The 12389-nt window shown below is 54.2% G+C and overlaps 5 protein-coding genes across 5 annotated transcripts in view; 4 read left to right on the top strand and 1 right to left on the bottom strand.

The window, feature by feature from the left end:
- Positions 1-1993, top strand: part of MONBRDRAFT_23157 (uncharacterized protein) — a gene marked incomplete at both ends in the record, with an annotated part of 3560 nt that extends 1567 nt beyond the window's left edge. Inside the window, 6 exons of the mRNA XM_001743454.1 lie at positions 4-137; positions 206-319; positions 427-726; positions 792-881; positions 902-1689; positions 1920-1993. Coding sequence (XP_001743506.1) covers positions 4-137; positions 206-319; positions 427-726; positions 792-881; positions 902-1689; positions 1920-1993 — 1500 coding nt within the window. The remainder of the gene's footprint in view (positions 1-3; positions 138-205; positions 320-426; positions 727-791; positions 882-901; positions 1690-1919) is intronic.
- Positions 1994-2142: 149 nt separating this feature from the next.
- MONBRDRAFT_19778 (uncharacterized protein) lies at positions 2143-3959 on the top strand (the record flags this gene model as incomplete). Its single annotated transcript, XM_001743453.1, has 7 exons — positions 2143-2202; positions 2329-2592; positions 2741-2988; positions 3128-3260; positions 3383-3427; positions 3583-3698; positions 3783-3959. The coding sequence occupies 7 exons, from the start codon at positions 2143-2145 to the stop codon at positions 3901-3903; spliced, it is 987 nt and encodes a 328-aa protein (XP_001743505.1). The 3' UTR covers positions 3904-3959.
- A 146-nt stretch (positions 3960-4105) lies between these two features.
- MONBRDRAFT_31337 (uncharacterized protein) lies at positions 4106-6041 on the bottom strand (the record flags this gene model as incomplete). Its single annotated transcript, XM_001743133.1, has 9 exons — positions 4106-4424; positions 4531-4611; positions 4711-4818; positions 4901-5008; positions 5117-5182; positions 5287-5364; positions 5527-5600; positions 5695-5768; positions 5923-6041. The coding sequence occupies 9 exons, from the start codon at positions 6039-6041 to the stop codon at positions 4302-4304; spliced, it is 831 nt and encodes a 276-aa protein (XP_001743185.1). The 3' UTR covers positions 4106-4301.
- A 554-nt stretch (positions 6042-6595) lies between these two features.
- MONBRDRAFT_23154 (uncharacterized protein) lies at positions 6596-8268 on the top strand (the record flags this gene model as incomplete). Its single annotated transcript, XM_001743452.1, has 6 exons — positions 6596-6756; positions 6979-7171; positions 7208-7285; positions 7437-7504; positions 7558-7670; positions 7820-8268. The coding sequence occupies 6 exons, from the start codon at positions 6596-6598 to the stop codon at positions 8266-8268; spliced, it is 1062 nt and encodes a 353-aa protein (XP_001743504.1).
- Positions 8269-8959: 691 nt separating this feature from the next.
- Positions 8960-12350, top strand: MONBRDRAFT_23153 (uncharacterized protein; the record flags this gene model as incomplete). Its single annotated transcript, XM_001743451.1, has 16 exons — positions 8960-9001; positions 9151-9267; positions 9398-9477; positions 9590-9890; positions 9996-10058; positions 10191-10276; positions 10357-10440; positions 10526-10583; positions 10667-10732; positions 10846-10937; positions 11066-11122; positions 11334-11435; positions 11547-11628; positions 11749-11865; positions 11912-12096; positions 12242-12350. 16 exons carry the CDS (start codon positions 8960-8962, stop codon positions 12348-12350), a joined length of 1641 nt encoding a protein of 546 aa, XP_001743503.1.
- Positions 12351-12389: the final 39 nt, after the last annotated feature.

Here is a 12389-nt window from a genome sequence, read left to right as displayed (position 1 = left end):
GAGAGAGAGAGAGAGAGAGAGAGAGAGAGAGAGAGAGAGAGAGAGAGAGAGAGAGAGAGAGAGAGAGAGAGAGAGAGAGAGAGAGAGAGAGAGAGAGAGAGAGAGAGAGAGAGAGAGAGAGAGAGAAAGAAAAAACCGTCTGGGGCAAACACGCTCAGCCACATCCATGCTTATTCTTTTTCTCTTGTGACACTTGACGACATAGGTGCAAAAAGTGGCTCGCTCTGGGGCTGCCGAATTTGCTTGGCGCCATGAGGCTGAATTCGTCATTCTAGTGACGTCCGACGGCACTTTGCCTCCTGCTGCCACGCATCTTTTGGTACGTCCGCGTTATACAGCGCACATTCACTCGGCTGGGTCGAACTTGTCGTCTTGCTTCAGCCTCGGGCGGCCTGCTACTCTTGACAATCATCAATGCGTGACTAGGATGCGCTGATGAAATTCCACGGAGGCAAGGCGCTGCAATGTCCTATCAAACTACTCAAGGGTGGTTTTGAGGAGTTTCACAGCCTGTACGAGGCCTTTTGTACGGGCCCACCCTCCAAGCGCAAAGCAGACGTCGAGACCGTCGATCCCTTTGTCAATGGTGATGTTCCCACTATTGCAAGTATTGAGGCTGAGCGCGCCCAGCTTGAGCGTCAACGTCGCGCAGCTGCCGAGCAGATTGAGCGCGAGCGTCAGGCTCGCGAGGCTGCTCTGGCCAGGGAACGCCAGCGTAAACTTGAGGTACGGCCCACCCCTGCTCGATGGTTCTCTCATAAGCCCTTGCCACGTAATTTTCGCTGTGCAAGGAAGAGATGCATCGTGTGTATGTGTATGTGTATGTGTGTGTGTGTGTGTGTGTGTTTCAACTACCCCTTTCCCACCTCAATCTTGTCTGCGTATAACATCCTAGCTGGAGCGTGAGCGTGAGGCTGAGGCAAAAGAGCGCGCCAAGGAGGAAGAAGCACGACGGCAAGCAGAAGTTGAGGCCCAACGACGCCAAGAGGCTGAGGATTTGGCCCGGCGTAAAGCCGTTGCCGAGGCCGAAGCTGCCTTGTTGGCCAAGCGTCAAGAAGTTGAGGAGGCCCGTGCGCGACGGGCTGAAGCCGTCCAGCAGCAACGGCAACGGGAGCTTGAAGAGCTCGAGCGACGTAAACGTGAAGAATTGGAAGCCGACTTGCATGCGGCACGTCAACGCGAAGCCGAGCAAGCTGCAGCTCGAGCACGTGAGCAACAGGCCCTTCAGCTCGAGCGCCAACGCCGAGCCAAGATTGAAGCTGATTTTCAAGCAGCCGCGTCCTCTATTCAGCGTCTTGAGCAAGAGTTGGCTCGCTCTGATCAAGACGCCCAAGTCAAATTGTCGGCCCTGGAGCGGCAGCATCATGACAAAATTGGGCAACTACAAAGGGCCCAAAAGCTCGCTGCCGAGGCACGGCGTGCTCCAAAGCCGGGTGCATCGACGTCTCCAGCTCGGCCGCCCAGTCAAGGCAGGGCCGACTTGAGCGCCGCATCGCCATCGCCTTTATCGGCAGCGCCATCAAGTGCCGTGCCACCATCGCGCCCAGCCCCCAAACCCCAGGCACCCACCAACGCAGCCATGTCCATGCCAGCGCGCCCGGCGCCTCAACCCAGCGCGCGCGCAGCTCCTGCGGCTGCGCGCCCACTCATTGATCGCAGTACCAAGCCCGATGGGGCCTTGTCGGGCCGGTATGTGCGCTCTTTGCTATTGCTCGTACTTGAGTCTGTGTCAGGGCTCTCTTTCCACCCCAAGGTTTCGAAAGGGTTCACAGTGTCACAGTGTCATGACCTTTACGTTGTTCAGCGCGTTGAGTGAGGTTTCATCGCAAGTCTTCACCGCTTCCTCTCATGGATATATACGCTCTCTCGTGTACATGTGCGCGCAATGGTTGGCCTATGTCATTTTGAACTCATCATAGGTCACACCCAGCCTTTCGCAAAGCACGCATGGACAGTATGCAAGTTGTCCACGCTGTGGGCACGTCATTGCCTGGTAAGATTGGAGGCGCTGGCAGCCACATTTGCGCAGCCTCTCGGCATGGATTTTAATAGCCTAGGCTATGGACTTATGCTGACACCCTTTTTGCGCGATTGTGGGCTGGTATTGGACTAGGTCTGCGCAACTTGGGTAACACGTGCTTCATGAACAGTGTTCTTCAGTGTCTTCTTTATGCGCGTCCATTGACCATGTACTTTACCCAAGTAAGACGAACGGCCCTGCACGCCTTTTCTGATTTTGCGTTGGCGCATGTGCGCCTCGCCTTCTTATCGACTGGAGCGTTGGTCGGCGCACAGCCATGGGTCTCATGTCGCTCTTACTTGCGCCAGGGTCGCTATCGCAAGGACCTCAACCGCACCAATCCCATGGGGTGCAAGGGCGAGCTAGCCGAAGAATATTCGGCGCTTGTGGTCGAGTTGAACAAGCGCTGTTATCGCTATTTGGCGCCCAAGTTTTTCAAGGCTACGCTGGCTTCCTTTGCGCCGCAGTTTGAGGGCACTCAACAGCAGGATGCTCAGGAGTTTGCTTCCTTCTTCCTGGATGGCTTGCATGAGGACTTGAATCGCGTTCGGAAGAAGGTTTGTGATTGCAACGTACTGAATTGGCGCACGTGTTTGCTGACCGCTGCCTGTTGGATCAGTCAGCATTGCAATGGCTGGCGACTCCATGCATGGTCTCACTTCGGGCTCAAATTGTGGTGCACTGGGGCGCATCTTTCAGCCGGTAATGCAAGAGCTCGAGTTGGATGGCATGCCCGATCACCTGGCCGCAGACAAGGCCTGGAATGAGTATCTGACACGCCACAACTCTATCATTGTGGACCTTTTCCAAGGCCAATATCGAAGCGCGATGCGCTGCTTGACTTGCGGCCACGAGTCGCTCAACTTTTCTCCATTCATGTTTCTCACGCTTCCTATTCCAGCCAATCCCAGTGTGGATATTCGGGCTTGTTTGCAAGAGTTTGTCCGTGCAGAGCGCGTCAATGGCTGGTACGTGCGACAATTCTGCAAAGTTCAAGCATTGGTCATCGTTTGTACTTTGTCTCGTCGAGAGGTTCTCTTGCCGTTGGGCATCTTCCATTCGAACGCATGCCAGTATGTTGCTCAAAACAGTGGTCACTATTTATAGGCGCTGTCCCAAGTGTAAATGCGCCCGGGATGCGTCCAAAACACTGAGCATTTGGCGCTTGCCTCCCTTGCTAATGATTCATCTCAAGCGCTTCACGTTCTCGGGCCCTTTTCGCGACAAGCTGTCGACTCGGGTGCGTACCACTTGCCAATCACGGGCTCACATGCCCTGCGTCTACTTCTCATCTCAATTTCTTCACGGTATCAATCGCTTACCATATGGGACGTGGGGTACTTTCCAATACGTGGCTGACAGGTTGATTTTCCTTTGACAAACCTGAAAATTCAAGACGGCGTGGCTGTATGTCGCACTTTGGCCTTTTTTTACCCATGATCAGCTCTGCACACGCGCGCTAGTGGATGTGCCGTTGTTTGTTGTATGGTCAATCTCATGTGACTTGACGGGGTTTCTGGCGCGCGCGCTCGCGCGCGTGTGTGTGTGTGTGTGGGATGCAGAATCCGAAACTTCAGGAGCAGAAGCGCGATTACAAGCTCTTTGGCGTGTCAAATCACTACGGCAACATGAGTGGAGGACACTATATTGCCTTTTGCCGAGACTTCCAGTCCCGTCGGTAGGTCTTGTAGTTATCAAGACTGATCCTTGTGGACCTTTTCCTTCGAGTTGAGCTCATGGTTCACATTTTTGTCGCTTGCAGGTGGTATAAGTTTGATGACTCGGCCGTGAGCCCAATGCCCGAGAGCCAGGTCTGCTCCAATGCTGCCTACTTGCTTTTTTACAGCTGTTTGGACTTTGATCATCTGGGCAACAGCTTTTAGTGTGTGCTGGTTATGGAAAAAGACGAATGTTGATTTCTTTCTTGTTCAGTTTGGGCGCAGTGCGTCCCCGGTGATCGCGTTGACCATATGCTTGGAGGACGAGAGGAAAGCGAGAAAAGGAAGGGAAGGAGCATGGGAAGGAATGAATAAGGAGACTCAGGAATTGATATGAGAAACGTCGTTGCTTTTGGACGAGTAGTCTAGTTCGTTTGCAGCAGGTGAACAAAGTGTCTTGGCCATCAGAAATCTGGGAGGGGGGAAAGAAACACGAAAGAGGACGAACAAACACATTGAAAGCCATTGTCCTGAGAGCATGCTCTGATCACGATGCATCGTCATCAAGCCGTGATCACGGTTCGCATGGCTCCGCTAACGAGCGTGTTCGTGTGTTTGGGCATTTAGTAAGCTTGACTCTCTTGGCGATCCATACGATCCAGGACGCGCACAAGGTTGCTCAGCTTTTCGTGCAGGGACTCGAGGGCAGAAAAGAGAATAAGCGGGGCAGGCAGGGCACCCGTGCTCTAATGACAGTGGGCAAAAAAAAAAAAAAGGTCATGGCAGCAGTGGGTTCGAGTGGTGCAAGAGTGACGAGGGCGGAAGGCGAAAGTGGGGATACATGAGACACACCTCGACTGTCATGAAGTAGGTGCTTGGCTTGCCCTTGTAGTCGTACTCGGCCTCGTGTTCCCCCTCGGGCAGTGTGGAAAACTGTGGTTGTAATAAACGGTCGGGGGGTGAGCTCACTGACAAGGTACCGAATGGCATGAGGGGGCTAGAGGCGGGAAATCGGAAGCTGTGTGAGCAGACCTCGCTCTTGGGCCACATGCTTGGCACCTCAAAAAACGTGTGGCGCAGTGCATTATCTGGATCGTATTCAAAAGCAATGCCCGCCGTTGGGCACCACTTTGCATGTTCCTGGAGACGGACGCAAAACGTGAGGCGGCAGGTCGGTGTTGGGAGAAAGCAGCGAAGCAAAGGTTGACGAGTGAGAACCAACCTTGCCAAAGCCCTTTTTCGCAAAGGCGGTTAGTTGAATGCGCTGACCCTTGGCCAATTTGCAAATCACAATTGGGTTGCGGATGTTGCTCTCCTCTCGCGCGGAAATCTACCTCAGCGTGTGATGAGGCATTGGGACAGAGGCAGGCGCAGAGATACAGGAGGGCAACAAGGGCGAAAGCAGACATGAATGGTGGCTTGGGCATCATGTGCATACCGGCTTGACCGCCATAAAGTCACCGGCCGCTTGTGAAATGAGGTCATCGGTTGTCACATGAGTCGGCTGCATGGTCAGCGCGAGTTTGATAAGAAAGCTTGCTCGCAGCAACAAAGGGGCAATCCTGGGCGAATGAACATTCAAAGCTTCAGACTATGTGCAGGTGTCACCTCTTCAGTGTGGCCTTCAACGTCGAGCGTGAGCATGACTTGGCAATGATCACATCCCATCTCGCAGAGCGTGCAATCCTACACGTGAAAAGGCCAAGCAGACCAAACAACAAGGCGCCAGTCGCGGCCCCAAAAGAGGTTTGGTTGGTGAGCAGGGGCGTGCGTGCGTATATGTCTGTGCACATGTGCATGAATATCAAGGAGATGGGCGGTGTGAGTGCATGAGCATCTGGGACGCACGCGGGGGTAGTAAAATTTGTCGGCGGCTTCTGAAGTCAAGGGGATGAGACCGAGTCGATGTGCAAGAAACTCGTCTATCAGAGCAGGGTGCGGCACATGGTGAGTGACAGAGTTGGGCCGGGTCGGGTAGCACCACGCGCGAAAGCACCGCACACGCATCTAACTGACCATGCAGAACGGAGGTGTTTTTGGCAATGTGCACGGCATCAATAGCCATGGTGGGAACCTCAGCAATCATGACTCTGCATGGTGGGCATGACGCAGACAGGCAAGGTCATGATCAGAGCGGATTCGGGCAGATTATGAGGATGACGGCAATAATCAAGAAATCTTGGGGTTGGAGGCAGGCAGGCAGGCAGGCAGGGAGGGACGGTGCGGCCCCGGCTCGGTGCGTACCGGCGAAAAGAGTTGGCTAGCGCCAGGTCGCAGCTTTTGAGGACAAAAGTGATTTCATCGTGATTGTGCTCCGTGACCTCGATGCGGGGCGAGCTGTTGAAGGTGGGGGCGAGGGCCATCTTTGCAAGTTCAAGCAAGGCTGATCTATCTTGATCACAGACTGTGCGGAGTGTGTGACTGCGCGCGCAGGACAGTAGCAGCGGCGGCCAACTTGGTCTTCAAACCGCAGGCACCAATTCCGGTTCGAATCCCGCTGCTTTTGCCTTTTCCCTTGTTCAAATGCACGCAGACTTGTACGCCAGGCCGGTCAGGTCCCTGACGACGAGGAGATGCTATAACGAACGATGGTCCCGCTAGCAGCGACAAAGATGACAGCGACAACGACGACGACGACGACGACGACGACGGTGGCTACGGTGGCGGCGACGGCGACGGCGTTGAATGACGGGGTCAGTCAGGAACCAACTGTCAGTTCTCGCATCGGCGTTGGTACACATTGACTGCTTTCGTCTACTGTACCACTTGACGCAACAGTACATGAGGTTGATGTAGATACAGGGATTTTAATTAATGTTTGCTGCGAGACTTATTGTCGTATAAATTAGGGTTATTGTTGTCAGCAATTTTATGCCAGGCACGGACGAGCGGTCGGACCGACGGCGGAACCGCCGGGATGGGACTCACGGCTGACTTTGCGATTGTGGTGATGACGCTGATTGTGGCCGTGGTGATTGGACCGCTGGCGTTGGAGATCTTCTTTACCATCGCTGATGGCTGTGGGTACAACCTGCGTGCCACCCGCTGGGGGCTGCGGCTTTCGGGTATCTTGGCCAAGTGAGTGATGCTGCTCGCCAGTTAACAGCGGTTGTCGCTTTGTCGTTGATGCCGAGTACCCGCGCTTGCGCCACCCTCATGTTGGGCCGGCAGCCAGGTCCAGCAACCACACTGCACTCCTTTCTTGTCGTTGTCGGTGTTTCCTTGTGCTTATTTTTTTTTTTTTTTTTTTTTTTTTTTTGAATATGGTTCTTACTCTGATTGCGTTTGCGATTGGGTCAGAGGGAGTGACGTGGGCGAGTACTGCGTGGCAGCTGCAACTGTAGTGATGGTGGGCCTGCCCATTTACCTGCACTACACCGAGTACATTCCCTTTTGGCGAGCCACTGCGCACCGTCATTACATGGAGCTCTTCCTGTACCATGTCTTGCCATCATTCTGGATCAACAGCAATATTGCCTCAAACTACATCATGGTAGTCACGTATCAATTGCAAACGACTGACTGACAGAGCCGGGACTGTCTGGCCTGCACCATGCCATTGATGCTGATGCTGATGCCGGCCGGTGATTGCTTTGTTGCCGTTCTGGTACGCCCCTGTTGCAGACCATGGTGACGGACCCGGGACGACCTCGAGCCGAGGAGGCATCGGCCACCGCCAAGTATGCCCCGCTCTCGCTTCTCCCCTATTCCCCGCCATCTTGTGTTTGTTTGGTATTGCCGCAAACAAAAGGGATAAGAATGCCGATCATGTCGAAGAAAAGCATGCACGGCAGTCGACAGAAAAACAAACAAACAAACCGCACAGGTCTGCTAGCCGGTGCCGGGGTTGACCAGTCTCTGGCTGGGTTGTTGACATAGGGTGTGCGGAGTTTGTCGTCTGCCCAAGCCACCACGCACGCATCATTGCAGCTCTTGTAAAAGATGCATTGTGCGCATGGATCATCATTGCCCTTTTACCGTGGGCTGCGTCGGTATGTTTGATGGGACGCCCATCCCCTCCTTGGTGGGATGACGGGAGTCAAGGGTGCATGCCAGCTTTCAAGCGAGCGGGTAAAACGCGTGTACTCTCTCTCATGGACACGACTTCTTCTTTTTGGCTCGTTGTGTCGCTATCATGCAGGGGAGGGAAACAATCATTTCTTCTTCATGTTTATCTTCTATGCCTGGGTGGCGACGGTGTATGCCACCTGGCTGTCGCTGCATCCCTACCAGTACTGCTTGCAGACAGAGACGGCGGCCGAGTTGGATGCGACACCATGCAACGACTGGACGCACGCCAAGCCACGGCTGCTGTTCCTGTCCTTGGCGAGCTTGGCCATCATGTCAGCTTTTCTCTTCTTCATCATGGTGCTGCGCTCCTTGGATCGAACCATCATTGAGTTTCTGAGCTTCCAGAGTGCCAATCGCCGCCGCGAACTGCTCGATGCCTACCGGCCCCGGGGCTTCTGGATCAATCACCAACGCCTGCTTGGGCCCGTTCAGTACTGGTGGCGCTGGCTCTTGCCGCTCCCCTTCTTGCACCGGGCCATCCCGCCCTACCATCCCGCGCCACCACCACTGGCTCGATGATTTCGCCATCGATAATGTCAGAACAAAATGGGGATGTCAGAGAAAAATAATTGAATAATAGATACCCACAAGTCGACTTGAAAACTGCATGTGTATATAAAGCGTGCGTTGTTCAGTTACCGGCATGACCACACTCTACAGGATCTTTTGTATAGTTGGTCTCCCGTCATCGTACTCCTACGTTGACAAACCCTAAACGCACGATGAAGATAGAGAGGTCCATCACCTGAGCGTGAGGCAGGATCATCGTCCTACTCCTTTGTGGGCAGGCGCTGATTCCTCGATGACCGTGCGCTACCGTATGGCTCTTCGTGAGCAACGGTAGCACTGGTGGTTGGATCATTCCGAATGCGCTTCTTCCTTTCTTATGAATTTCAAATGAAGTCTTAGACCCTATAGCTCGGCTGCATGAAGCAATCAGTTGGTTTTTGGAACTCACTCCTGGAAGGAGACAATAATGGTCCGTCTTGACTGTATTTTTGAGAACCCCCTTGAACTTTACATCCGGATCTTTTCGTCTTCCAGTCGTTGAAATTTTTCTCTTTTCGTTTTCCAGCATCAGAAGAGATCTTGTGGTGCTCTTCTGGTGCTCCGTGTCCGTGTCTGGTCCTCTGTGTCTGTGTCAGTGTGTGTCTTGAAGTGAGGCTCGTCGCCGGTGCCTGGGTGTCCGTGTACTGTAGCGAGATCAACGATGGCGTTGCCAACCTTTCGGTCCGCCTTTGCTACGCGCAAGGTACGGCGGAATGGCTGATGACTGCGACTCCAACGGCTTCTGGCGCCTTTTGGCCTTCCAACGTTCCTAATCTTGTCGTGTACCCAGGTCTTTCTATGCTTGTTGCAAGTCACCCTCCCTGTCTCACATGCTTTGACGTGGCCCATTAGTTTGATGCCGAGGCTGCCATTGCGGCCCGGCGCCAGTCAGAACAGGCCCACCGTCAGAATTGGCAGCAAACAGCCAATTATTTCCAGCGGGAAAACGTGCGCGCTGACAAGGTCGCCGTAAGTTTTTTTTTGTCTTGCCATCACCCCTCCGCCCCTTCCTCAGACGCGCCAATTTGCTTAAAAGACGCTGGCCAAGTGCCACCAGGGCTGAAAGCACCTTATCGCTCTTCGGGTCCCTTGCCGACAGGAATGGAACTCTTTACAATCCTTTCAGCGCAGCATGCGCTCGGCGCAAAACAGCATTCGCGATGAGATCAAACCTGAACGGTCTGCTCTGCCCGTGGTCTGCTCTGCCCGTGGTCTCCTCTGCCTGTGGTCTCCTCTGGCGTCGGTTCCTGCTCGCCAGCCTCATCATCTTAATGATTGTTGCATGGCACAGCTTGGCACAGCGACGCGATCGCCTTTCTCGGTTGTTGCAAATGGAAAAGTGCGCTGCCCAAAACCTTCGCCCGTATCTGCCTCTGCCCCCCTCCCCCCTCCCTCCTTTGCTCAGCACAATGGTTCCCGACGATTATCCTTGCAGCGTGGCATACGAGCAGGAGCTGCGGGACATCGGACCACCGCGCGAGGACTATCAAAGTATGCGGACGCGCCTGGCTGACCTCAAGCTCCAACGCGAGCAGGAACGGCGCCTCGAGGCTGAGTCTCGCCTCCATCAAGCATGGGCTGATAATGATCCGGTACACTGTTGCCTGCCACCCCTCATGTTGCCTGAGCTCACGAGTGTGTTTGCATGCCTGTGTGTGTTCCCACGCTCAATCTGCATCGCTCTCTTTTCCTCACAGGATATGCGTCAATTGCGCTCCAACCGCATGCGTGCCTACTATGAGACTCAACGCGAGCAGCAGGTGTTATCCGGCCTCCATCTCTTGACTTTATTGTTTTCTACTCGCTGATGTATTCTGCTGATGTACTTTTTTAGCCTCGGCCCGCCTAATGCCAAGCCAGACCTCATGTGTTTGGCATCCTGTTGCCAATAGGCTTCCGATCGTCGTGCAGACATTGAGGAAGAGCAGCGTGCAGCTGCAGCTGAGCGCCGTCGCTTGGAACTTGAAGCCGAGCGCGCGTAGGTGCCCCTCAATCGCACCCTGTCAGAGCCGTTCCTCTCCAACATGCATTCATACCAATTATTGCGACTTGTCGTAGACGCGAGGCTGACCTCGAACGCCAGCGTCGTCTCCGCGACAAAGAGCTTCAGCATCAGGAAGACCTCGACCGCCAAGTACAGCTGTACGTTCCATCTGCGCCCCATATAATTAGGTCGCGATCATCGTTCTTCGCCAAAGGTCGCTGGTCTCATTCTTCTTTTGATTAGGCTACGTGAGCGGGAGGCCGAGGCCGAGCGGCTGCGCCGCGAACATGACCAACTTCTGGTATGGTGCTGCTTTTCTGTCTAGCTTATCTCATCTTCTGGCCTTCTCAAGCCATGCCCACCTTTGTATCTGTCTGATTACAGCTGGAACAAGCTCGGCTATATGAGGAAGAGGAACGTCGCAAGCAGCGCGCGGCCCAAGAACAACAGGTATTCTAGACTCGTCCTCTCATTACCGTATTGCACAACGATCCGGTTGCTTCTCAGATTTGCCTTGGAACAACCTCAACCTACCCGCACATCTCCTCGCGTTCTACTGTTAGGCACACTACGGGCGTACTCTTCGTTCCCAACACAAAGCCGCCATGATGCGCCGGTCACGTCAGCTGCAGGAAGAGCTGGAAACTGATTTGCGGTCTGTTGCTCTTGCTTGCCGTCGTCGGTGCTTGGCGGTGCATCAGCAGTCTGCGCGTTTGCACACCGTAGGCACGGCATTTCGTGCTGCCGGGTTCATCCAGCTCAGTTGTTCTTGGTGCTTTGTAGAATGCTTGAGGCGCTGGCTGAAGCCGAGGCGCAGGACAAAGATCTCAAGCTGCAACGGTCCGTCACAAAGGCATTTGATCTGCTCGCCCTACTTTTGCTCTTGGCCAGAGTTGACAGCCCACACAACCAAGCCTTGGCTAATGTTCTCAATTTTTTTTTTTACAAACATGCAACTCTTTTTTGGGGAAAACGTCTCATGGAAAACGTCTCATGGATATGTCATCGTGATTGCCCCGATCGGGCGACACGCTGGCTTGGATCATCATAGACGCCAACGCGCCCAGGAGGATGTGGAATGGATGAAGGCAGAGACTCGCCGTCAACTGTTGCGTGAACGTCAACGAGAGCTTGAGTTTGAGGACCTGTATCGGTATGAATCGGCTTCCACTGACAGATTTCCTTGGGCCCGAGTGGATGAAAGCCAGAGCACATGGTTCCATATTCAACTCGGTCCTCACTATCTATCTCCTTGTCTTGGTAGTGACGAGGCGGCACGGGTATGGGCCAAGCAAGAGGCTGTTTGGGAGAAGGAGCAGCTTGCTCGAGAGCGCTTGATGCAGCAGGTAGGGGTGCTTTTGCAGAGCCAATTGATCGCAAGTCCGCTCAATCCAAGCCGGGGTTTCTGCCGTTTCATTGCTGTCTCAACCCTTCTCTTGAATTTGATACCTTTCTTCCTGCTTTAGGTGCTAGCTGAGCGTCAGGAGCAGATTGAGCACAAACTGGCCAAGGTCCGTAGTGCCCAGCAAGACCTGATTACTGATCGTGAGACGCTGCTGCGTGCGATCGACACGGCCCGTCAGGTACGCCCCATCAGCCACGATTTGCACTCGCATCTTCACTGAGCAGCTGGCTGGCTTTGCTTTCCTCACACGCACCGAAACCACTCGTATACAGCAAGAGGCCAAGGCGGAGGAGCAAGAGGCAGCGGCGCGACGCGACATGAAGTTGGCTTGGCAAGATCAGCTTGCTGCAAAGATGGCCCGCGAGCGGGCTCAAGAGCGCGAGGCGGCCGAAATCGAAGCCCTGCGTCTGTGCGTGTCCTGCATTTACCTATTTTTTTTTTTTTTTTAACCTTGCATGGATCAATTACTTTCTGCTCACCCTCGACCCCTGTCCCTACCCGCGTGCCTGCATTGCTACATCCCTTACATTTGCTTCGTTGCGCGCATCCTGCAGGCAAGAAGAGGCCACCCGCCGAGCGCGTGTGCAGTCGGAAACGGCACGCATCACCAATACCAGCTTTGAGCCCCCCCGCTTTGGTCGTCGTCGCATTCCATGGAATTAAGAGAAGGCTACTGGTGTATTGCCAGCGTAATAACACGCG

Source organism: Monosiga brevicollis, genomic scaffold (assembly GCF_000002865.3).
Source record: "Monosiga brevicollis MX1 MONBRscaffold_3 genomic scaffold, whole genome shotgun sequence".
NCBI lineage: Eukaryota > Choanoflagellata > Craspedida > Salpingoecidae > Monosiga > Monosiga brevicollis.
Note: the sequence above shows the minus strand (reverse complement) of the source record. Positions and strands in the feature narration are given on the sequence as shown.